Source organism: Myxocyprinus asiaticus, chromosome 32 (genome assembly GCF_019703515.2).
Source record: "Myxocyprinus asiaticus isolate MX2 ecotype Aquarium Trade chromosome 32, UBuf_Myxa_2, whole genome shotgun sequence".
Classification (NCBI taxonomy): domain Eukaryota; kingdom Metazoa; phylum Chordata; class Actinopteri; order Cypriniformes; family Catostomidae; genus Myxocyprinus; species Myxocyprinus asiaticus.
Genome location: NC_059375.1, coordinates 23,980,638 through 24,007,177, shown reverse-complemented (window position 1 = coordinate 24,007,177; position 26,540 = coordinate 23,980,638). Strand labels below are relative to the sequence as shown.

The 26,540-nt window shown below is 39.9% G+C and overlaps 1 protein-coding gene across 1 annotated transcript in view; it reads left to right on the top strand.

Moving 5' to 3' along the window:
* mpp7a (MAGUK p55 scaffold protein 7a) overlaps positions 1-26,131 on the top strand; it is a 187,769-nt gene extending 161,638 nt beyond the window's left edge. Inside the window, exons 14-18 of the mRNA XM_051666468.1 lie at positions 2,430-2,510; positions 7,621-7,714; positions 9,941-10,049; positions 17,303-17,446; positions 25,364-26,131. Coding sequence (XP_051522428.1) covers positions 2,430-2,510; positions 7,621-7,714; positions 9,941-10,049; positions 17,303-17,446; positions 25,364-25,543 — 608 coding nt within the window. The 3' untranslated portion in view covers positions 25,544-26,131. The remainder of the gene's footprint in view (positions 1-2,429; positions 2,511-7,620; positions 7,715-9,940; positions 10,050-17,302; positions 17,447-25,363) is intronic.
* Positions 26,132-26,540: the final 409 nt, after the last annotated feature.

Genomic DNA, 26,540 nt, shown 5'->3' with positions numbered 1-26,540 from the left:
TGAAAAAGATACAAGTATGAGCAGGGCTTAATCTGTATTTTAATGGATACCCACCTTATACCTTGAACACAAAAAGAGATATTACGAACTATGTGAGTCACATGTCAATATTCACTTTTATTGCATCTTTATTCCATACAATTAAAGTGAATGGTGACTGAGGGTATCATTCTGCCTAACATCTCCTTTGTGTTCAGTGGAAGAAAGAAATTCATACTGGTTTAGAAAAACCCTTCTATTTGTCACCTGCTCTTTCTCTTACGCCCTTTGTCCATTCTGTGAGGACATAATGATGAGAAAGCCAGGTGTCCGTTAGGAGTGGAGCCTTGTAGTCTTTTTGTGTGGTACAACAGAAGCTGAGACCTGGCAGGACTGAAGACCTTGAGAAGCTCATCAGGCATTTGATCTTTTTCCCTGCATTCTGAGCAATGCTGCTGAAAGCTCTTGTCACAATCATATAGTTATTATTTAGGAATAGTGCTGTCAGTCAATTAAAAATTGTAATCACAATTATTCACTTAATTCTTTGTAGTTAATCGCAATTAATCGCAGATTTTGAAAATGCTGAAATTTGGCTCCATATATAATTATTTTCCTGTTAAAATGCATTTATTTCCATCTAAGGAAAGAAAACAAAACAAAATATGTAACAACACGGTTCTACACCTGCACTGTGGAGAGCATCCTGACTGGCTGTATCTCCGCCTGGTACGGCAATAGCACCGCCCACAACCGCAAAGCACTGCAAAGGGTGGTGCGAACTGCCAAACACATCATCGGAGGTGAGCTTCCCTCCCTCCAGGAAATATATACAAGGCGGTGTGTGAAAAAAGCTCGGAGGATCATCAGAGACTCCAGCCACCCGAGCCATGGGCTGTTCTCACTGCTACCATCAGGTAGGCGGTATCGCAGCATCAGGACCCGCACCAGCCGACTCCATGATAGCTTCTTCCCCCAAGCAATCAGACTTCTGAACTCTTGATCTCTCACGATCAAATACATCAGCACTGCACTTTATTACCCTTACTCTTATATCTCACACCGGACTGTCATAAATTATATTATTATTATTATATTATGTCTCTCTTAACAACTGACTATCAACCGACAGCCTGAATGTCAATACAGTACAATACTGTACATTCTATATATATATACTTTTTTTTTTATTTTTTTTTTAATATATTTTAATTTTTAATTTTTATTGAATAATGTGTATCTATATAGTAAAAACAAAAAAAAAAACAAAAAAAAAAAAACAGCGTATTGTATACTGTACAGTGTATGTTATTATTTGTATACTGTTGAGTGAAATTATGTGTATAACAGATGTTTAAATTGTGTTGTGTAAATCTGATGTTTATTGTAAATTGGTATATGTCTCATCACTGTCACGACTGCTATGTTGATCGGAACTGCACCCAAGAATTTCACACACCATTGCACTTGTGTATATGGCTGTGTGACAATAAAGTGATTTGATTTGATTTGATTTGATTTATTAACATTTTCCAAACAAAAGCTTCCACAGTATAATGATAGAAATGCACTAAAATAGCACCAATTCAAATAACATTAACGTTTCCCAAAGTCTCAGTGGGAGTTTGACTAATTGAAAGAACTAGTCTCCCCATATGTTGCATTTTCATTGCAATGGGCATTAAATCTCTTATACTCTCATCCTCCACAATATTAATCTGCTGGTAGACTGTGGCTATCCGCTTTGCTACAGCAATCGTGAAACCACGTTCATGATTCGTATCAGGGCGTCAACACCAGCATCAAGCGCCGCTTTGAACTCCACATGAAAAGCACTTACAGACAAAAACGTCTCATTTTGCATTGTGGTGATAGTTGAGACTTGATGTGCTTCTATGGTAATTCAAATGTGCCTTACATGAGCTGAAAAATACTTGATTTGTACATCAAACAGAGCTAATAATTTTATCAGTGACACGGAAACGCTGTTGTGTGTGTTTGTGTTGTGAAGTGTGCGTCAGTGTAATGACTCTGGGCGGACACATCGTAAAGGTTCCGCTCTTCTAACCAGTGTTTATGCTGGTTTATGCTGTATTAACGGTAAATGCATTAATCACGATTAAGAAAAATATGAGTTAAACTTTTTTCATTAATTGCATGCATTAACACGTTATTTCTGACAGCTCTATTTAGGAATTAATCGTTTCAATTATTAGTAATTCCTGTTTCACTTTTGCTACATAATTGTCACTGCATGCACTGGGATGGTTGTGACTGTGTGTCACTGGGATGTGTGTTTGCTTGTGTTTGGCAGTGCCTTAAGAACATTTCTGTACAAGATCTCAAAGACTACCCATTATGCCAGGTGTCACCCAGCGTTACCACAGAGACACATGACTGCATAAGTGATGCTGGTTTATTAATTTCTCTCTCTCTCTCTGACTCTCCAGGTCCCACCGGTGTTGGTTTGAATGAGCTTAAAAGGAAGTTATTGATATCCGACCCACAACATTTTAGTGTCACTATCCCACGTAAGTCCTTCCCACAGTGTGTGTGTATGTGTCCACAAGTTAGCTAAATCTTACCTGACAAAGCCTCCCTTTGGGGATGTCCAGGGATGTCCTCAATTGGAAAATAATGTATGTTTGAAAAATGCACAAAATTGTGTGTGTTTATGTGAGACAAAGTTTGGGACAGTTTCTTGATGCATTCATTTTGGGTACACACTTGTCTTTACTGTATTGACAGCCAGATGAGGAAACATTTGTCCCTTCTAAGATGATGACTTTCTCAGCTTATCAGTCTGATACACTCCCCTGTCTCTAGCAGCAATGCCCATGACTGTTCCAGCTGTTCCCCATCTTTCCATCTCTCCCTCCCTCTGTGATCCAGAAACAGATGATCCAGGGAAATACACCAGAGCAGACATTTGGGACAAATGAATTGGGCTGTGATTTACGTATTTAAACAGGCTGGCGTTGTGGAGTAATTGCGTATATGCGAGAATAAAAAACAAAAGAGTTGGAGGGAGTCAGTGACAGTGGCCAGATAACCCATGACTGTTGATATAATGGTGGGATGTTTGTTACATTTGAGTTTGGCTTTAATAAATGTGTCTGATTCAGGCTCTGACCCTTTAAAATGCCACTGGAATTAACATCCCATTCAAAGCTTTTTGCTTTAATACTGCCTAATTGCTCACAAATTTGACCAATGCAATAGTCTGTATTATGTAGCACAGCTCCCCTGAGACCTTACAGATGATTTTGATTAAAGGGATGGATTTTTGGAAAGTGACTGTTGCATTTTTTTGTTTTCTTACACTTGTTTTCTTTTTTTTTTTAATGCTGTCAGATTTTAACACTCACTGTTAGTATGGAGTTATATTAAATATTTGAGAGAAATAAGAGTAAGTAAATATCATTCTAATTCAAAAATGTATTTATTTTTCACATTAAAGGAATATTCCAGGTTCAATACAAGTTAAGATCAGTCTACAGCATTTGTGGCATAATGTTGATTATCACAAAAAATTATTTTGACTCATCCCTCCTTTTCTTTTAAAACAGCAAAAACCGAGGTTACAGTGAAGCACTTACAATGGAAGTGAATGGGGCCAATTTTTGGTGGGTTTAAAATTAAGCTTATAATTTTATAAAAGCACTTTAATTCTTCTGTTAAAACTTGTGTATTAATTGAGCTGTACATTTTTTTAAATTGTCATTTTTACAGTCGTTTTGGGGTTTTAGGATTTGTTGACATTTCATCGCCATAGCAACTAAGTTGTAAAATTGGCTTTAACTGGCAAGTCAAAATACATTTTTGTGGTAATCAATATTATGCCACAGATGCTGTCGATTGAGCTTAACTTGTATTGAACCCGGAATATTCCTTTAATAACAATCAGGTCTTTTAAAAAGCAAACCGGCCATAGTAGCAACACTAGAAAATTGTAGAATACAATTAGTTTGGAACATTTTGACTCCTCTCCAGCCTTTACTACTATTTTCCATGATCTTAGAATGAAATTCCAAATCTTTTGCCACACCAAAAACATTTCCAATGCCACAGAGCTAATGCCAGATGAAATATATAATTTTTCTTTCAGCAGTACAAGGGAGTGATTTCTTTTTTTTTTTTTTCTTTTTTTTTTTCTTTGTTTGTGAGCACGAGCAGTTGAAGGTATAATAACATGTTATCTTATATCTGTGGTGTGCTGCCATCATGGGAGGGTGATGCCTCTTCATCAAGTATGTGATGGTATAAGGGTAACTAATAATTTACCTTCTATCCCACCCATACTTCTCCCCATGACAGAATATTTCCCTGCAACACAGTATGTAAAATGCATTTTGTCAAATGAGTGGGATGTCCGAAATATCATTATTCATCAAACAGTTGGCAAACAAAACCCGGATGACCTACTGTATCCGCTGAGACTCTTTGCTAGCCTATAAGGCCATGAGGAGCCTTAGCTGTTGTTAGTACATCATGTAGGTCAAAGGACAATGCCAACATGGCAGATGTATCGATCTGACTGCAACTGGCCCATTCATTTGATGACCTGTTGTACATTAAAAAGAACATACTGTATAAAAATGGCCTATACACCATAATAAATAGATAGAGAGATAGAGGCAGCTCAAAAGGGGCCTTGAAAAAACAGATGGAAAAAACGGGAAGAAAAAACCTGGAACAAGGCGAGTTGGAATGGTGATAAAAATTTGATAGTTTGTTTTGGAGCTACTGGCAGCATGCAGGCAATTTGTCAGGGGTGTGCTGTACAGTCAACTTTGAACTCCCAAACACTTGTTAAACATCGCTGTGTGCCTCAAGATGGCAAACTTTAACCCCAGCTGTACCCACTGGAGCCACGCTGGCTGGACTGGCACGCGTCTTCTGGCAGAATTTTATAGGCAACTGAAAGCAGGAGCCGGGGCTTAATGAGGGACAGAGTAAACTCAGTGTTGTTACTGTACTGTGTCCTCCTGGTGCTTTACAAGCAGTGTCAGAGTACTCTTACTGCCCTTTATATGCCTTAATAGAGCCACTGCCTGAGCACACAGATTGAAGCTTTACTAGAACACTGAGTCCTGAAGCAAACAAGCTACAGTTCTCATTGATGTAACACTTTGCACAGGTCACAGTGTGAAATCAAGAGAACATTTGGATACCAAGATGAAAATGTCTGTACTTCCTCTTCTTGAAGCACCGCCAGCCACCACTTTATTTCACCAAAGTCTTCTAAGAAGTGTTTTCTTTCTTTTAGGGACCTGATGCCAGATTCACGAAACATTTTTAAGAAGAAAATTCTTCCTAAAGGGATAGTTCACCCAAAAAATTCAAATTCTCTCATTATTTTCTTCCCCTTGACCTGCTTTCTTCTACTGCACATAAACAAAGATTTTTAGAAGAATATCTCAGCTCTGTAGGTCCATACAATGCAAATTAATGGTGATCAGGCATTTGAAGCTCCAAAAAGCAGATAATGTCAGCATAAAAGTAATCCATATGACTTCAGTGGTATAATTCATGTCTTCTGAAGCGATCCAGTTGGTTTTGAGTTAGAACAGACCAAAATATAACTCCTTTTTCACTATACGTCTTGACAGCAGTCTCCTTGGCGATCTTGATTTCAAGCTTGATTACACTTCCTATAGCGCCATCTAGCACGCTGCACATGCGCAAAGCAATAGGAAGTCAATAAGTCAGTCTAGTAATCAATCTTTAAATAATTATTGTGCCTAGAGACTCCAATGGCAAGATGTACAGTGGAAAAGTTATATTTGTATTTATAAATATAACTATTTATATGCAGTTATTTTTTGGTCTGTTCTCACCCAAAACCAACTGGATCGCTTCAGAAGACATTAATTAAACCACTGGAGTCTTATGGATTATGTTTCTGCTGCCTTTATCTGCTTTTTGGAGCTTCAAAGTTTTGGTCCCCATTCACTTGCATTGCATGGACCTACAGAGCCGAGATATTCTTCTAAAAACCTTTGTTTGTGTTCAGCAGAAAAAGAAAGTTATACACATCTGCGATGGCATGAGGATGAGTAAATGATGGGAGAATTTTCATTTTTGGGTGAACTATCCTTTTAATTATCATTTTCTTCATTATTTATTTAAGAAAAAACGTAAGAATTCAAATTATCTATTTTTTTATTGTTTAAATAACTCTTCAAGTTAACCTAACAGTTGCCTGTCGAGATGTTAATGAATTTATTGGGTTGTTTCAAATGTGATGCATTGTACCATGTTGAGTTGGAAGTCGCAATGGGCTGTTTATGTAGAAATGTGATTTTAGAATTAAACACGTATTTGACTGTTTTGTGTTTTATATTATTTTTATTTTTCAGTTTTCAAACCATGCAAATGTTATCATGAAATTCAAATAATAAATGTTGTTTTGAAGCTTCTTAATGTTGTGACCAATCATAGTCAATTTAAACAGATGCTTTGCATAGCACTCTCTCTCCGCGATCTTTCTAGTCCATAGAAACATCCAACATTTGCATAAAAAAATAAAATAAACGATTGCGAGGTGATTGCTACTTTAAAAAACAAACAAAAAAACAGTTTATAGATATATTTATCGTTACAATTTACCAGTGTTGAAGTATTGAATTTGTTGTATTAGACAAGGCCACATCATGAGCAGGCTAGTATAATCAGACAATGTGAAAGCCTGTCATTTTATTTTTAAGGAAAATGTTCTTAAGAAAATATTAGAGGACTTTTTATTTTATTTTTTTATCACCATTTGAGTGTGATAAAATTGACTTCCAATTTGAAATGCCCAATTCCCACTACTTAGTTGGTCCTCATGGTGGCGCGGTTACTCACCTCAATCTGGGTGGTGGAGGACAAGTCTCAGTTGCCTCCGCTTCTGAGAACGTCAATCTGTGCATCTTATCACATGGCTCGTTGTGCATGAGACCTCATGCTACTCTCCGCGATCCACGCACAACTTACCACGTGCTCCACTGAGAGCAAGGACCACTAATCACGACCACGAGGAGGTTACCCCATGTGACTCTACCCTCCCTAGCAACCGGGCCAATTTGGTTGCTTAGGAGACCTGGCTGGAGTCACTCAGCACACCGTGGATTCAAACTCGCGACTCCAGGGGTGGTAGTCAGCGCCAATACTCGCTGAGCTACCCAGGCCCCCAATATTTGAGAACTTTTGAGAATTTTTCAAGAATTGCACTTAAGAACATTCTTATTAACTTCTTATAATTTATCCCAAGAACTTTCTATTTTTGTTTTCTTAAGAACATTTTCGTGAATCTGTCCCTAGATACCTTTATCAACTAATGCATTCAAATTCTAATGCCACTGCATTCTCATAATCATGTTAAAAGGAGAATGTGGTATGTGGTCTAGAGCATAAGTTCTCCAAACAAGTGGTAATACTACAGTTTTGGCCTGTGTTTTGTAAATGTGAGATTGCACAAAAGCAACAGAGATCCAAATGTCTCTGCTCACATTTTCCCTTTTTTAACATTTACAGTTTTGTGAGATTTTAAAAAACATCATGCTTCCAAATATCTCCAGAGCATGTCTATAGGTGAGTTAGTGTTAATATTTAAAGGAGCATTTACTAATACTTTCCACCTTGCCTTATCTCTCACAGACACCTCTCGAGCTAAGAGACATCAGGAAAGTGAAGGAGTGGAGTATCATTTTATCTCTAAACATCTTTTTGAGGCAGACATGCAAAACAACAAGTAAGTCACCCTTCCTGATGTAAACGTCCAACACATAATCCTATTTTTTTGACTTGCTTAGATTGAAACACACTACTGTGTATTGTTTGAAATGAGGACATGAATCTTCTAGCTATGATTTGGACTGAGAATGAGAACGTTTACCATTGAGATCAAATAGTAAGTATTAATCATTGAAGTTTAGTGGACCGCTTCCTTTATTCTCAGGATTGTAATTATGTCAACCGTAACCCTGACACAAGTACTCCACAGTGGGAGAGATATAAATTATAGAGACTGAGCCTCCATGGCCAGTTAGCATTCAACACATCTTCCAGAGGACTGAATGAACTTAAGTAAATCAGCACCACAATCAAAACACAGCACAACAATTTTCACTGATGTCATCTGTCTCAGACCCGCATGGCAAACATTTACCCGTTTTGCCTTTCAGCTGCCCGCTATTCTTTCATTTTTCCACTCCATTTCCTCCGAGCTAATTGTGTGTTTGAGTGTGTACTACGTGTGTAGCAGCATGATATGGGCTCAGATCCTTCTCTGTAAGTGAGAGTGAGAGGGTGTTGACAGGTGGTCTGTTTCTCTGTGTGTGTGTGTGTGTGTGTGTGTGTGTGTGTGTGTGTGTGTGTGAGGGGGGATTGGACTCCTTATACAGAGTGGTTCATAAACTCAGATTTGTATGGATGGCCTGGTGATGGATGGTTTTCTACAGCCTCTCATCAGAGGATAAAACAACACAACAGGAAAGCATATAGAAAGTCACTTCACCAGCAAACTGGGTGTCTTAAGCTGTTCTTAAGCTGATGTGTGGTGGAAAAAACATACAGCGGTTCGATCTGTGGTGAAATAAACATAAGATTGAGTAAAACACAGTTATCAATGTAAGTTGAGGACAAGAATGGATAGAGCAGGTGGGCATGAGGGATTTTCGAGAGGACTAGAAGGCCATAATTTTCCCTTCCATCTGCATTTTCTTCTTCTTTTTCTTTTTTAGTTCTTGGTCTAGTTTGAATGGCTGAGCATTGTCCATTATTTTGCCTTCCAGTGGGAAAAGGCTCATTCTCGTGTGCAAACATGACATTGGCATTCCCAAGGAAAACCCTGCTCGGGGCTAAAAAAGGATCAGCCTAAATGAACCCAAAAACCACAGAAGCAGCCTCCACCCTTCCATCCAATACACGCAGAGCTCATCATGACAACAAACACCACAACACAAAAGTTTCGTTTGAGCACATCTGTTTTCAAATGCACTTTCATATAAACAAATGCTTTGGAAATTCTTGGGAACCCTAAATGTCACATTAACACCAGCAAACCACCTCTTAGCACCCAACTAAATCAACTTATCTTGCCATCAAAATGACTTCAATGAAAGGGTACACAGGCTTTTTAAACATGTTGAGCAGGGAGTCACGTTAAACTACGTTTTAAGTTCTAAAAATTATCGCCCAATCACAGGTTGCTGGTAGACAGCGCCCAAAAGTGTGAGTGTGTTTATAGTTTTCAGTTCAAAGACTTGTCGACATTTGGACTGAGACTTGGGAGAAATAAAGACGGCTCTACTTATTAAGAACATTTTGACACTTAAGTAACATTTCACCAGTTTCAGTAGTGGTAATTTTAGTCATCTGTGTTGCATAACTGAATATTCATGGCTTTTACTGCTGTCTGCTCCCAACAGAGTGCTGTCTTAAGAATTTGTCATTCTGGAATTCTTTCCACGTCTGTCCACATCCCATTTCTCAACTAATACCTATCTGCTAAAATTACACACTGGTGTTCTGTGACTCTGATCAGAGTGAAAGCGAGTGAGATTATGGTGGAAAAGTGTTTGTTTGCCTTTGCCTTCTCAGGAAGTAAGCATTACTCTAGCCCTTGGCAGTCAGGTCTGCCTGTGCTGTGGGGAAACAGGTGTTATTGATTTAAAGTGTAACATAGAAGATTATATAAAAGAGCCTTGTGTCAGACTGTCTGGAATTGCATTCTGCGGAAGAATGTGAGTGGTGGTGAACCCAATGTGGATGTCTAAACAACTTTTTACACTGAAGGCATCAGGACAGTCTGGGAGAAAATAATGGGTTATGAGTTTCCTGTCATTATCCTGTCCATTAGTTTATCTTTATATTTTAGCATGGAGTAATGTAGATTCCAAACGGGCATTGTGTTTGCATTTAGACCCATAAATCATTACATCAAACCTCTCCTGGTCTCTCTCTCTCTTTGCCTTAGGTTCATTGAACATGGAGAGTATAAAGGAAACTACTATGGGACGAGCTTTGACTCCGTACGTTCAGTCCTATCCAAGAACAAGGTGTGCCTTCTGGATGTACAGCCACATGTGAGTGTCTCTCTGATCCTCATACACATTCTACCTTTCCATTTTACAGCTATGACATTCCACACTGTTTTTTATATGGGTGGGTGTGAGACAACTCAACAGCAGGAAGGTAGTAGATACAGGTAAGCGGGGTTTCTTCTGGCACAGGTAAGATTTTTAATCGGCCACTTCAATGTTTTTCAAGTTCACAAACTTGTCAGATTCACAGCATGTAGTCAAACAAACACATCAGCTTCACAGGAACGTAATAACCTCAACACATCAGCTTCACACACATAACAGATTAAACCGCTTCAGCTTCGGGTACACCGTGGCCTTTCTTGTGCCAGACACTCTCACTCTGCTGCTGGTGGCGTGGCTGGTTATATGCCGCTCTCCCCATGCTCACTGGAATTAGAGACAGGTATTAAACATAATCTAGCTCAGGTGCAAGCACCCTTACCACTTTCTCTCTCTCCGGACGGACGCTTGACCACGCCCCCACTGCCACATGTCCCCACCACCCAACTCAGGCCGGGGAGGCATCCGGCCTGCCTACCACTCCCCCCATTTCTGGAGAGGAATTCTGCAACAGCCATCTATGCTCCTGGTCTGTGGACCACCTTGAACTTAAATGGCTGAAGAGCCAGATACCAACGGGTGATCCGCGTGTTGGTATCTTTCATGCGGTGGAGCCATTGGAGTGGGGTGTGATCCGAGCAGAGGGTGAAGGCCCACCCCAACAGGTAGTACCGGAGAGTGAGGACCGCCCACTTGATGGCGAGACACTCCTTTTCCATGGTGCTGTACTTGGACTCCCTCAGCGAGAGCTTGCGGCTAATGTACAGCACCGGGCGCTCCTCCCCCTCCACCACCTGCGAGGGTACGGCCCCCAGCCCTCTGTCTGAAGCATCCGTCTGTAACACAAAAGGGAGAGAGAAATCGGGTGAATGTAAAAGCGGCCCTCCGCAAAGTGCAGCTTTAACCTGCATGAATGCCTGTTGACACTGCTCCGTCTGCTGGACTGGGTCTGGAGCTCCCTTTTTAGTGAGATCAGTCAGCAGGCTGGTGACATCCGAATAATTAGGCACGAACCTTTTATAATAGCCAGCCAGCCCCAGGAACTGTCTCACCCCCTTTTTGGAACACCATTTCCCGACGACTCTGCGGTATTAAGAGCTGGGTTGTATCTCTTTGAGCGTCCTGCGGCACTCTGTACAACCGCTCGTTTACAATTGCAAAATACGAATATGAAAGGGCGACATTTGGCTGGAGTTCTTGACCATCGATCACTTTCACTTGGTCAAAGGCGTATTTGAGTGTTTGTCTCGCGACTGCTCCAAAGGGAAATCCCCTTCGGGAAATCCCCTGAGGATGGGAGGGGCTGTAGCCTCTCCCCCCTCACGTCATTCTGACGTGGAGCAGACGAAGACGGTCCCAGCTCCACCTCCCCTGCCAGCGCATCACACATTTCACATCTCACCGCTTTTGTGCAGGACCCATCCACGCATATTACCTTTAATAGATTTCTAAATTCAGGCCAATTAGTCCCCAAAATCAGCAGATGGGTGAGGCGGGAACTAACCGCGGCCTCCGCTCTATGTTTTGTTCCCCGGAATTTAATCATAAGGGTCACCACAGGGTAGTTGTGAATACCCCCATGCACACACTTCACCCTTACCATTTTAGCTGTGCCCAAAGCCTCGTGTTGAACCAAGCGTTGGTGGATAGTGGTTTGATTACAGTCCGTGTCCACCAATGCTTGGTGAGTACCCCCCTTGACACTTACGGTATCCGGTAAGCTCCGGCCCGATCGAGGGCAACCTGCGGAATGTCGGTGATCCGGACCACCGTTACTAGCTCCATCACAGTGCACTGATCCCGGAAGTGTCCCGGATCCCTGCAACTCGTGCAGACTGGCCCAGGCGCCATGCCCGCACCCACGTCGGCGGACACTTCCACCTGAGGGGGAGAGCGGCGGGGCACTGTCGAGGCTGAGGGTGATGCAAAACCCTGCATGCGGGGAATGGGCTTCGGTGGTGGGACTCCTCGCCTCTGTGGGGCAGGAACGGGCTCTGGGGAGAGAGCAGAGTGAAGAGGGGAGGGGGAAGAGAGTGGGGAAAACACAGGGGGAGGGGAGAGAGAGTGGGAGGGCTCTTCCGCCCTCGGGTATGCCGCCATATGGTCCTCTGCCAATCGGACAGCTTCCTCCAGCGATGCCGGGCAGTGGCACTGGACCCACTCCGCCATTCCTCTTGGCATTCGATGGATTAGCTGCTCCAGCACCACCTGGTCGACAACTCCTGTGACGTCGCGATCCCCCGCCAGCAGCCATTTCCGGCAGGCTTCTCGGAGTCGCTGGGTGAAGGCAAACGGGTGGCCGCAACTTCTCCAGCTTCATGGTTCGGAAGAGCTGGCGGTACTGCTCTGGACTTTGGCCAACCCGCTACAAGATGGACTTTTTGAGGTGTTCATAGGCCAGGAGGTTACCTGCCGGAAGTTGTTGGGCAGCAAGCTGGGCTTCCCTAGACAGCAACGTGAGGAGCCTGGCTGCCCATTGATCCCGTGGCCAGCTCCAGATCTCAGTGGTGCGCTCGAATAAATCGAGGAAGGCTTCCGGGTCATCATCCACCCCCATCTTCAAGAGCATGGGTGGGGGCAGGGGGCTGTGGCTGTCCGGGGAAGTGGCCGGGGTTCTCTCCTGGCTGAGGAGGCTCTGAATCGCATGCCGGTCCTCTGCCTGAGCTCTGAAGATCTCAAAGAACCGACGATCCTGGTCTTGACGTAGCTCAAGCAGAGATTGTTGGTGTGACTGTTGTAGGCCGGTGAGGGACTTGAGGATCTCGGCCAACTGCGAGGACTCCATGGGGCGTATTTCAGGATCCCGGGTTTCAGCACCAGTGTGAGACAACTCAGCAGCAGGAAGGAAGTAAACACAGGGAACTCAAGTTCACAAACTTGTCAGATTCACAGCAGGTAGTCAAACAAACACATCAGCTTCACAGGAACGTAATAACCTCAACATATCAGCTTCACACACATAACAGATTAAACCGATTCAGCTTCGGGTACACCGTGGCCTTTCTTGTGCCAGACTCTCTCACTCTGCTGCTGGTGGCGTGGCTGGTTATATGCCGCTCTCCCCATGCTCACTGGAATTAGAGACAGGTGTTAAACATAATCTAGCTCAGGTGCGAGCGCCCTTACCGCTTTCTCTCTCTCCGGACGGACGCTTGACCACGCTCCCACTGCCACAGTGGGTAAAAATTTTCGAATCGGAATATCTGTATCAGTACACAGCCATAGTTTTTTTTTTTTTTTTTTTTACCACTTTGGATTATTCTCACAAAACATGTCAAGAAAATTATTAAAAATTATTATTCTCTAAACCATAACAGTTAAAAAAAATGCTGTCGTACAATTATTTCTTTTTATTTTTCTATTAAAATCGGCGAAAAAAGAAAGTACCAAGGGAGTGTTACTCTGATATATAAATACTTTACAATTTAAATAAAATATATGGTTTTGTTTTTTGTTACTTTGCGATAATGAATATCATAATGACCATCATTTTTTGTGTTTCAGTAATGAGAACTTGGGGGTAAAATGTGCATCATTGTCATGAAAATAATCTCACATTTTAAGAAATCTTAATGACCCTAAAAATTGGTTTTGTTTTCTATATGCAAATTATTATTTCTTATTTATTCCTTTTGATTTAGAAATAAAATGGGACATTTTCTTGACATGTTTTCTGTGAATGACCTTGAATCATTCTTTTTGGAGATCAGTGTGATTAGAATTTGTACTCTTCTTTTTGGACTTCAGGTCAGGCAGGAGATGTGAGAACAAGGCTACTTAGCACAGTCTCCACTAATTGTCCCTTGTTTGGATATTTCCTCAAAGGCTTAAATATCAGGGTGGTTTCTCAAAACAGCCCCTGTTATGCATATCAGAATAAAACCGCAGCGTTGAGGTGCCTCTGTCCCTTCACAACAACATGTAGCCAGTGAGGCTCAGTGACTGGCCTCTTACACACAAATAAACTCCCTTTATCTCTCACACAAACAACATAAACTCACATCCCCTCTCACATATGCATATAAGCACTGGCAAAGTTCCTGCACACATAAAACCTTTCACAAAGACACACACTCAGCATTAGTGACCAGCTAGAGTGTGTTTGTTTTATCTAAGTGGATAATGATATATGTTCTGGGCATGTGTATAAAAGAAGACATTCAAAAGATGACATAGAGAGAGAAAAGCCATAGGCAATGAAGGAAGGGAAGCTCTGTTTTTTAACTGTTTATTTACTCCCAGTTTGTGTCAATAATTGAACTGCTGACCCTTAGACTGACAGTAAAATTACCATGAAGCAGGATTCACTCCTATTCTTTTTTCACTCTAAACTGACTACATTGTAGGAGGCCTATGCACTGAAAGTATTCTAGCGTTTCATTTGTGCTATTTTTTAATGATGTTCTGTGAAACAATAAAACAGACAACTCTGAAGGCTGGGTCAAGCATCTTGAATGTATTGAGTGTAAATAAATAACTGTGACAAACCTGGGTGTTCTGTTCAATTGGATTGTACTTCATCTAGCTGTTTTTTAAATTAAGAATTAGTCTTCCAGTATTCCCAAAACTTAGGATGCATGCTCATGCACTTGCCCATTTTGAGTCCTCACAGAACTATTTCAGTGTCCACCCGGAAGCCTGTAAAAGTCCTCACTCACCTCAGCCTCAAACAACATACTTTGATGGTCTGAGTCTGGCTTATCTCTAACTGTGTGAGGAGTCAGTCTTCCTCTCCTTCTTGTCCTCTGGTTTTGTTTCTCTCTCTCTCTCTCTCTCTCTCTCTCTCTCTCTCTCTCTCTCTCTCTCTCTCTCTCTCTCTCTCTCTCTCTCTTGTCTCTCTTAATTGATTTATATTTCATAAAAGTGCCCGAAAAAAGTCTGATGTCTCTGTGAATTCAACAAATGAACTCAGAGGGGCCATATTATGAAGAAAGGATTTGCCTTACACTTTTAAAAGTATTGTATGATGTACTATGTATACAATATGTACAAAGCTCCCTCCCAAGTCCACCCAGATCATTTATAGATACTAAGCTATAAAAACAGGTCCTTTTAAAATCATTGTGGTTGTGACATCAAAAACTAGAGCACATTAACACACCGTATGATTGTCTGTGTTTACATATCAACACTAATTCAATATTACACTTCCGAACCCTGATGAACACATTAATCTGATCTCATGAAATTTACGTGAGCATTGCAACATTTTTGCAAAACTGAAATTACGTGCTTCATTACACGTTTGACTGCAGTTTCAAAGTGAAATATCCAGCGGTGGGTGCAAAAAACAGAGCGAAACAAGGTTTTTAAGGTGAATTTTAGATGGAGGTTTTAATGAGTAAAACGTACCTCCCTAACCTAAAACTTTACCCTAAACCTAACCAATAGTGATGTAAAAGATATATGAATGTTTAACAAAACAGACATCCTTACCCTTACCTTTAACTAACACCTAACCATAACCAGTAGTGTTTTAAAATGCAAATTCAAAATGAAAAGCACATTTTCTGAGGCAACAACCTCATTTTGTGTCGCTTCTATGCAACTTTCACTTTCATGCGTCTTTGGCTGGACTCGAACCGCAGTTGATGTGTCCAAAGTCCAACACTCTATCTAGTGAGCTACCAAGCAAAATAATCATATTAAAATAAGTGTGTATATGTAGGTGGGTCTGAAATACAAGTGTTAAAATGTGTAGTTTTTCAAATCATGTGTTAAAGTAAAAGTGTTTTGATGTTATAGTAGGGGGTTAGTTATTGAGCGTAAAATAAGTGTTTATAAAGTCATAATCAGCAATTGTACTAGAGATGTTTGTAACAATTAATAAAACGCACAGCTGTTGTAGTGCCTCTAGTGTTCATTTCACCAGGAAACTGCAGCAAAATATAGAAAGCGGCACGTAAGTCAGTTTGCAAAAATATATAGAGTAATGTTCACTCTACAAGACCAGGTTGGATGAACAAGAGAGTAAATTGTGCTGTTTCATGAAAATAGTCAATCATAACAGTGGTCATTTTTCTTCAATGGACAATTCACCCGAAAATTAAAATGCTGTCATGCATGTTTCTTTACTCATTTCACCATCATGTCAGTCCAAACCTGTATGCTATTTTTTCTTTGGAGCACCAAAAGAAAAATTTTCATGAATGTACACACTCATGTTTTCACACATAACAGCAGATAAATGTAACCACAGCTATCAAGCTCCAAAAAGGACAACAACAACAAAAAACACAATAAAAGTAGTCTATGTGACTTGCGCAATATATTCCGAAGTATTCTGAAGCCATACAATAGCTTTGTGTAAGGAATAACCTGAAATTATTATTCAACTATCATCTTTTCCTCTGCGGTCATAGATAGTCTGATGTACCTTTTGAAGAAACATCAGGTTGAGTATATGGAAGTGCAAATTACATTTAAGAGCTATGGGGGAGAGGAAGACTGCTGTTGTATGGCTTTTAGAGATTTGAGATAGAGTGCACAAGTCATATGGACTACTTTTGTCATGCTTTTCATTTTTTGGAGCTTGACCACCCATGTTCATTTTGTACTTTTGTTGTATGGAAAACAGCAACTTGGACATTCTTCAGAATGTCTCCTTTTTTTGTTCTGTGGAAGAAAGGAAGGTCATAGGGGAAACTAAATGAGGGGGTGAGTAAAAGATGGCAGAATTTTTATAGGTAAACTAACCCTTTACAGGTACAGTACAGTAGCAAAAACATCCTGTTTAATTTTAAGAATCGGAGGGAATGTGGAAAATGGTCTTAAAGAACTAAATTACATCTGTTGGTGGTTCAAGAAATCTTGATTAGTGGAGTTCCAGGGAAAAAGGTTAAAAGAATGTAGAATATGGCTTTTTTAAAGCCAGTTATTAATTCAGACTGAAATCTACACAGAAACATGTGGTAAAGTTCAGTGGTCTGATTGTTTTGAGCTTGAAGATCTCAATTGCCTGAAATGTCTGACCGGAGTGCTTTATTTTCACTCACAGAGTCAGATCAGTTGAGCTCAGTGTGAATCAGCTGCTTTGTTTTCTATAAAAATGTAACAGTGACTAATAGCAATAATGTTCAAAAGTATCAGTGTTTAACAAAATCATGATGGCATGAGTGATGCTGTATTAATGACTGCGGTTTACCCCACTCTCTTTATCTTTCTCCCTCTTTTTCACATTCTCTCTTCACCAGACACTGAAGCATCTTCGCACAGCCGAGTTTAAGCCCTATGTTGTGTTTGTGAAGCCTCCATCCATCGAGCGTTTAAAAGAAACGAGGAGGAATGCTGAAGTCATCTTGGGTAAAGAAGATAAGAACTTGTCCAAATCCTTCTCGGTAATCACACACAGTTTCACCACACTTCAATCAATCAATTTATCATTCTGTCATGTCTTTTCTTTCTCATTGGGTCATTGTAGGATTTAGGTTGTATCAAAGCCCCTTTAAAGGGATAGTTCACCCAAAAATAAAAATTTTGTCATCATTTATTCACTTTCATGTTGCAGTAGCCCTTTTAAGGCAAGTCTGTTTACTCAGTGACTCGCTTGGTAATGTCTCCAGGCAGCTTTTTTCAATGAAGGCAATAAGCATGCAAGTACAGTTCCTTTCTCCTTGAATGGGAAAAGACAGAAATCTCCAAAACAGTTTGTCAAGATTATATTTCAATAAAGAAAATTCACATCTGGCATCAATGGTATTATACATTTGCATTCTTTACTTCATATCACGCTAAAGAAACTATTTTTCAGGCAGGTCCGGCTAATGCGCATGCTCATTCTAGAATACGCAAACTTTCAAAAAGGCCTTCCATTCCTATAGCGTTACAATTTCTCGTATTAATTTGTATAATAGTTGTCAGCCTCCTCCCACTTATAACATCTCTGCTTGTATTCACAATAATCTTAATTTTGTGTTCCACTACCTTATAGGGGTGGAGAAAAATCGATTCTGTTACAAATCACAATTCTTGAGACAAACGGTTTTTAAATCATCTCCCTGATTGATTTTTTTATATAATTTAAAAAATGACCCATTTAGCTCAATATACTTATTCAACGATGGATATAGGAAGCTTATATTTGTGCCGAGTTCCACACAAACTGGTTTTCTCCCTGAGAAGGTTTGTCTCTTAAATTCTTTCAGTTTAGTCCTTTAATGAGAGGACACAACTGTTCTTCAGTAAACATTTTTTTGAAAGAATAAAGGGGTTAACACAGCTAAATATATCGTAACATAAAATCACAATACATGCAGAATTACAAAAACTTAAAGGGGATAGTTCACCCAAAAATGAAAATTCTCTCATCATTTACTTGCTTTCATGCAGATGTGTATGACTTTTTCTTCTGCTGAACAAAAAGAAGATTTTTAGAAAAATATCTCAGCTCTGTAGGTCCATACAATGCAAGTGAATGGTGACCAGAACTTTCAAGCTCCAAAAATCACATAAAGGCAGCATAAAAGTAATCCACATGACTTCAGTGGTTTAATGCATGTCTTCTGAAGTGATGCAAACACTTTAGGTGAGAAACAGATCAATATTTAAATCCTTTTTTACAATAAATCTCCACTTCTGCTTTCAGAAAGTGAAAGTAGAGATTTATAGTAAAAAAAGTACTTAAATATTGATCTTTTTCTAACCCACACCATTATTTTGCTTCAGAAGAAATGCATTAAACCACTAAAGTCGTGTGGATTACTTTTATGCTGCCTTTATGTGATTTTTGGAGCTTGAAAGTTCTGGTCACCATTCAATTGCATTGTATGGACATACAGAGCTGAAATATTCTTCTAAAAATCTTTGTTTGTGTTCTGTAGAATATAGAAAGTCCTGCATATCCGGGATGGCATGAGGGTGAGTAAATGATGAGAGAATTTTCATTTTTGGGTGAACTATCTCTTTAATAATGGCAATATACTGTATATCGAATCGGCTACTAAATATCATTGTAATATCAAATCGGTAGGTCTTTGGCAATTCCCAGCCTATTATCTTGCATAGTGCTTGGTGAAATAAGACATAGATTTCATCACTTCCTGGCAGGCAACCGCCACATTTATTATAGTAATTTTCCTTTTGGACCAACCAAACACATTCTGGGTTAGTGCTTAAATACATTGCTGTACAATTACTCATCTTAGCTGTGTGTGTGTGCCTCACGTGTGTATGTGTTTATGTGTAACCATTCCCCTGAGCAGCAACTTGATATGAGACTAGTGAGCTCACACTACACCTGTATGACTCCACTCGAAGGAAAAACACATGAAACCAATTAGCACATATACCAGACCCTTACCCTGTCCTGGTGTAAGCTTGTGCTGTGTGTGTGATATGGTGTGAATATGCAAGGTTTTAATGACTTTCCCAGAGTTCATCTCTTGCCTGTGTATCTCGCTGTGAGTCTGCACCAGGGCCAAGCTTGCCTACTACAGGATAAGTGACCCGAGCAACCTTACCACCTCATGTGGTGATGGCTTGATGCCGCTTGTCTGGCTTTCACTGCGGAGACGTTCCACACTGAAGTTTGTCAAATGTTGTTATGAGCTGTAAAAAGATGTGAAGCCCCATACATGTGCTCACCTGTCAGCCTACTGGCCCAGCCTGCACTCCCATCAAGTGTACAAACAATGCACACTCTCTATCTGCTGTCATTTGCACAACACAGATCTGGAATGGTGTTAATAGAAGATAAATTTCTGTGTAGGGAATTCCTGTGCGATTTGACTGGATGCTAATAATTTTCACACAGCAGCTTTGGTCTGTTTATCCATTATGAGTTCATAGAACCAAGTGCCAAAGCATAAATGATTACAGACACACACTCAATTGTTCTGCTTATGCTAATCCAGACTGGAGCTTTCTGGACTGTAGTGCAACACACAAATCGTATCAACATATTTTTATTTATTTATTTTTTTTTTTACAGCTTTGACAATAGGTACATTCTGGTAACATTAATTGCTGAAAAAGAAAACCAGATCCCACTTTATATTAGGTGTCTTTACTATGTACTAAAAGTAAAATACATACAGTACAATGTAATTATTGTGTAACTACATATTGTTTTGCAAAATTCTCAAAAAAGTAACATTTGCTGCTTAGGAGTAGGGGTAGGGTTAGGGGTAAGCTTAACAGTGTAACTACAGATGTAATTAAATGCAGGTACTTTAAATGTAAGTACAATTCAAAAAGAAACAAATATAACGTGGGTCCGAAAACCAAATTTTTCAAACCACTGAATGCAGTAGCGGCCCGTGCATTGTAAATCTAGGCCTTCACTGCAAATCATGCCTTTAAGAAAACACAGTTTCACAATGAATAAGACACCCTATGCCTATGGATATCATGCATTACGTCGCAGCCAACTGATAATAGCAGTTGACATTTTAAAGACACGTCCACGCACAAAAGCCAAAACTTGAAACGACACTGAATGCTCAAGCAAGTCTAATTTTATTCAAAAATCTTAATTTTTCAAATGAATCTACCAAGGAAGTCTATAATACCTAGAAAAAGATATCTAATTATAATTGCGATTTAAATGTTGCTTGCAATACATTTTGATTCGTCAGGGAACACGGTTACTTTTCTAAACTTGATCCAACACTGAATGCTCAAGCCAGCCTATTTAAACTTAGAAAACTCTTGATGTTGCTATAACAATGCAAAAAGCACTTACCAATTTACTTGAAGTGAAAATCAGCCCTTCTTTTTTGTTTAATAAATTAAGCAATCACACGGTCATGCAGAACATCTTGTGTTTTTAAATCCATAAGGAGCTCTCTCTCAGTGTGATGACAGCGCACTCTTCGCTTTCGAATTACGTATATCACTTAAAGTGTGACTGCTTCACTCAAGGCCAGCTTGAAGGCCTCAACTGGGACATATCCTAAAGACCACACCCACCAAGAACAAATAAATCAATCTGATTGGCTGTTGAATCTGACAATCTGACTTTAGATGCCTATTCACTGCAGTGTTGAGGGATTCTGTTGAAATTCTGAAGGCCTGACGGGGTGGAGCTTAAACTCATGTGCTGCTTCGGCATGAAATTTGTGAAACAGTTGTCACACTTTGCTTGTAATCATAAAGGAATAAATTCTGATTGGTTAAACTCTTTGTTTTTCCATATTCGTTTGTAGATGAATTAGGAGTGGAAAGTGATTAAAAATGCATGGGTAAGAAGGTGAATGAGAATGAAAGGAAGAAAAAAGATTTATTTATTAAGCATGTTAGGGCATCATAGAAGGCTTTGCTTGCCCTGAGAATTCACTTAAGTTTAAAATTCCCCAAGTATTTTGATAAGATGGTGCATGCCATTTAAGAATCATGCTGTTGGAGCAGTATCCACAGTTGTCAGTGTGAATCTTGTTCTGTCCATCTCTGTCAAAAAATGATCTACACCAGAAGCTGTTCTCACTATCCACAGCAACTGTCTGCCTGCTTTCAACAGGTCAGCCTCAAAGCGCCTCACTGTGGGTTCTTGTGATAAAAAAAAATAAAAAATTAAAACCCTCCCAGTTGGCAAAAACTTTGCAAAAGTGGATTATAGACCATGACAGCGTTAAAGGCACCCAGATTCAGCCTATTATATGTACGTAAGAAAAATTGTGTTTGATGAAATGTCAGTGACATATTTTATCCGGGAGTTGCTGTATTTCTTTCCCAGAGAGACGTTGGAGCCTGCGTCTGTTAGAGCCATGAGTGGGAGCGCCGTCGGCTCCATGCAAGAAAACAGGCATCCCATTGTTTCCATAAAGCCAGACTTCCACTCAATTGTTCTCCCTTTTAGTATCACTTGAAAAACATTAATGGCACTTTTTCTGTCTTTCTGGGGGGGGGGTGAAAAGATCAAAACACCATTTGTTCTGTTTTTAAAAGTAGCAAAGAACCTTGACATTTCATAAAAATATCATCAGAGGCATAAGAGCAGAGGATTTCATCATCTGGCATTAAATCTTCATAATGAGGGATGGAAACATAGGCTAAAATTGGAGGATGTTGTTTTTCGTCCTGTCCTCTGAAAGTCAGCCCAGTCCACAGTTGAATTACCTTTACTTTGGAAATATTAAAAAAAGGGCCTCTTGACAAACCAGAGATGTTCTTTTTTTTTTTTTTTTTTTTTTTTTAAAGGTTTTAATGATAAGGGCAGGTGCACTTTAGATGAACCAATAAAAACTGATTTTCCGTCAAGGGCCATAGGGATTGAGAGATAAGCAGAACTTGTGCTGACTGCGAAAAGGAGTACTGAAGAAAACCTTTTCTTTCTGACGAGAGAAGACATGGAAGAATGGAGAGAGTGCATAAGAGCATCTGGGAAATTAAAAATTGGAAAAATAGATTTAAAACCTTGAAACTGATCAGATTTAGTACTAACACTTCCCTGAAGGCACAACATCTGCTATACCTCAATTAGCATGAGGTTTTTATTTGATGACAGAATAGAGAAAAATATATTTTCAGACCGTGGGCCAACCCAGACTTTGTAGGCCAAACACAAGCTAATCTACCATGTTGAACCATTATATTTTGCTATTAAAGCAATGTAGTCCAAGTCCATGTTCTACAACTTTTGATGCTTAATGCCAATAACTGTCTGATTAAAGAGACTGCTGTAATTTTCAGAACACCCGCAGCCCTGTGTCTGAACAGAAACGGAAATGTTGACAAAATCAAACTCGTACTTGCTTGATCAAGAGAGGAAGACAGGTTGGTGTGAGGTGTTAAACAGAGATTGAGAGAAATGTGCTAAAATGGGCCATACACCATCGCTTAGTTAAGATTGTCAGTGTCTTCTCTGCTTGTGCCAAATTGTAAAATATTTTCATGCTATGTGCTAAATTCTCAGTACAGTTTAAAGTTTTTTTTTTCTGGTTATAAACATCTGACTCAGTATCTTTCTATTTTGTGTGGCAATATATTATTATAGCATTTTATGGTTGTCAGTGTGGGTTGCATGTTTTGTGTTGTAAAAGTGCATTACATATTGGTAAAGCCATTCAAACCATGCCATGTTCCCTGAGACTGGCACAAAAAACCAAGACTGCCTACACAAACACTTACTTGCGACCCACAAGCTCAGAAAGGTCAAAGGCCATGTAGGTTATTAGAGAGCCCAGAGATAACCAGCCTGCAGAAATACTGCAAGATCATGAGAAAAAGGACTGGTGGTTAGAGGGTACTGGTTGATGTATTTGTACAATATACACATTATAAAGTATATATAGAGGTGTTACAAGTCCAGTTTTATCCCATTGTAAAGCTAAAATGCTTTTATTTATTTATTTTGTGTGTGTGTGTGTGTGTGTCATTTTTTTTATTTTGTTCATATAATGTGGCTTTGAAGGCACCATAACATGCCAGGATATAAAATTATGGTCTGTTTATTCACTCCACTGTTCCTGTGATCAAACGCCATCAGACCTCAAACTATAACTGCAACTGTGCACTGCCTAAGTAAAACACTAAATATCAGTTTATCTTGCAGATATTTTTGCGTCTCTGCATTTAAAGCTGTTTTATTGAAAACAACAAACAAACAAAGTATCGTTTTTGTTTAAGTCTGATTTGGGGGACATCTAAACTCAGCAAAAAAAGAAACGTCCCTTTTTCAGGACACTGTATTTGAAAGATAATTTTGTGAAAATCCAAATAACTTTACAGATCTTTATTATAAAGGGTTTAAACAATGTTTTCCATGCTTGTTCAATGAACCATAAACAATTAATGAACATGCACCTGTGGAACGGTCGTTAAGACACTAATAGCTTACAGACGGAAGGCAATTAAGGTCACAGTTATAAAAACTTAGGACACTAAAGAGACCTTTCTACTGACTCTAAAAAACACCAAAAGAAAGATGCCCAGGGTCCCTGCTCATCTGTGTGAATGTGCCTTAGGCATGCTGCATGGAGGCATGAGGACTGCAGATGTGGCCAGGGCAATAAATTGCAATGTCCGTACTGTGAGACGCCTAAGACAGTGCTACAGGGAGACAGGAAGGACAGCTGATCATCCTCGCAGTGGCAGACCACGTGTAACAACACCTGCACAGGATCAGTACATCCGAATATCACACCTGCGGGACAGGTACAGGATGGCAACAACAACTGCCCGAGTTACACCAGGAATGCACAATCCCTCCATCAGTGCTCAGACTGTCCATAATAGGCTGAGAGAGGCTGGACTGAGGGCTTGTAGGCCTGTTGTAAGGCAGGTCCTTACCAGACATCACCAGCAACAACGTCGCCTATTGGCACAAACCCACCTTCGCTGGACCAGACAGGACTGGCAAAAAGTGTTCTTCACTGACGAGTCATGGTTTTGTCTCACCAGGGGTGATGGTCAGACTCGCGTTTATTGTCGAAGGAATGAGCGTTACGCTGAGGCCTGTACTCTGGAGCGGTATCGATTTGGAGGTGGAGGGTCTGTCATGGTCATGGGGGCGGTGTCACAGCATCATTGGACTGAGCTTGTTGTCATTGCAGGCAATCTCAACGCTGTGCATTACAGGGAAGTAATCCTCCCTCATGTGGTAACCTTCCTGCAGGCTCATCCTGACATGACCCTCCAGCCTGACAGTGCCACCAGCCATACTGCTTGTTCTGTGCGTGATTCCCTGCAAGACAGGAATGTCAGTGTTCTGCCATGGCCAGCGAAGAGCCCGGATCTCAATCCCATTGAGCACGTCTGGGACCTGTTGGATCGGAGGGTGAGGGCTAGGACCATTCCCCCCAGAAATGTCCGGGAACTTGCAAGTGCCTTGGTGGAAGAGTGGGGTAACATCTCACAGCAAGAACTGGCAAATCTGGTGCAGTCCATGAGGAGGAGATGCACTGCAGTACTTAATCCAGCTGGTGGCCACACCAGATACTGACTGTTACTTTTGATTTTGACCCCCCCCCCCTTTGTTCAGGGACACATTATTCCATTTCTTTTAGTCACATGTCTGTGAAACTTGTTCAGTTTATGTCTCAGTTATTGAATCTTTTTATGTTCATACAAATATTTACACATGTTAAGTTTGCTGGAAAAAAAAGCAGTTGAAAGTGAGAGGATGTTTCTTTTATTGCTGAGTTTATGAAAGTCATATTTGGAAGCAGGGTTTAGAAATAATGTGGGAATGTGTGTCGCTGTGTTATGTTTTTATTTATTTATTTATTTATTTATTTTATTTTTTATTATGATTATTTAGCATAATTTATGTGTTTAAATAAGAAATATGAGGGATAACTACTTTATTTGTTGTTTAGGAGGAGGACTACCAGGAGATGATCAATGCCTCTCAGATGATGGAAAATCAGTATGGCCACCTCTTTGAAAAGGTCATTGTTAACGATGACCTCACAACTGCCTTCAACGAGCTCAAGCAGGCACTCAGGAAAGTGGAGACGGAAACTCACTGGGTACCTATCAGCTGGACTCATTCCTGATGGGGCTACACAAAATAGAGGATTAAAGGACTAGGAAACAAGACATCAAATATGGTGGGGAAAGCTAAGGGAAGGACCATAAGGACTGTGAAATTTTTTTTTTTTTTTTTTTTTTTTGGGCTGTTGATGGTGCCAGGGATATTATTTTAGAGTTATCTTAAAAAATCTGATGTGGTTTATCTGTTCTTGGATGAGTAAAGTGGAAGCTTATAGGCTTGTTTATGTTTGGCCATGGTGGATGTAGCTGAACTGGTGTAATTATGTTAGAAAGTAAGCAAACATCTGTCTGTGTAGCAGCCGCTGAGTGTGTGTTTCAGATGCCCAATCAAGTGGTCTGGTGATTTTGACCACTCCTTGGTGTATTTTTAACATTAGTTTATAGAATCCAAAGGGATAATTATTATTTTTCTGTGGTCAAAGTATGCATTTTTGTATCCAAGCTTAGATGTGAAGTTTTAAATTTGTCTGACTGGGTGATGCTTTGTAGCACAATATCTACCACATTAGCCTGTTACTCTGCAGCCAGTTACATCATTAACCATATAGGAAGGGACATCACATGATGTTCAGAGGGCCCAAAGTGATTTTAATTCAATAGAAAATTAATATATATTTTAAAATATATATATATATATATATATATATATATATATATATATATATATATATATATATATATATATATATATATATATTATTTTTTTTTTTTTTTTTTTTTTTTTTTTTACCTTTTTAACCAGTTCCCATTTATTGTGATTTTTAAATAATATCATAGCTATGAAGATCTTGTCTTTTTTGTAAGTGCTCATGGCTGATCAAAGCTTCAGGGTCCCTTTACACAAAGGTCTTATAAAGGTATTACCCCCTATGTGCAGAAGCAGACTTCTGTCTCTCACTGTCTTCTCTCTCTCTCTCTCTCTCTCTCTCTCTCCTTTTCCCTCCCTTTCCATCCTTATCCTTGCATAGTCCAAAAGGCCAATTAGTTGAGGACAAGCAC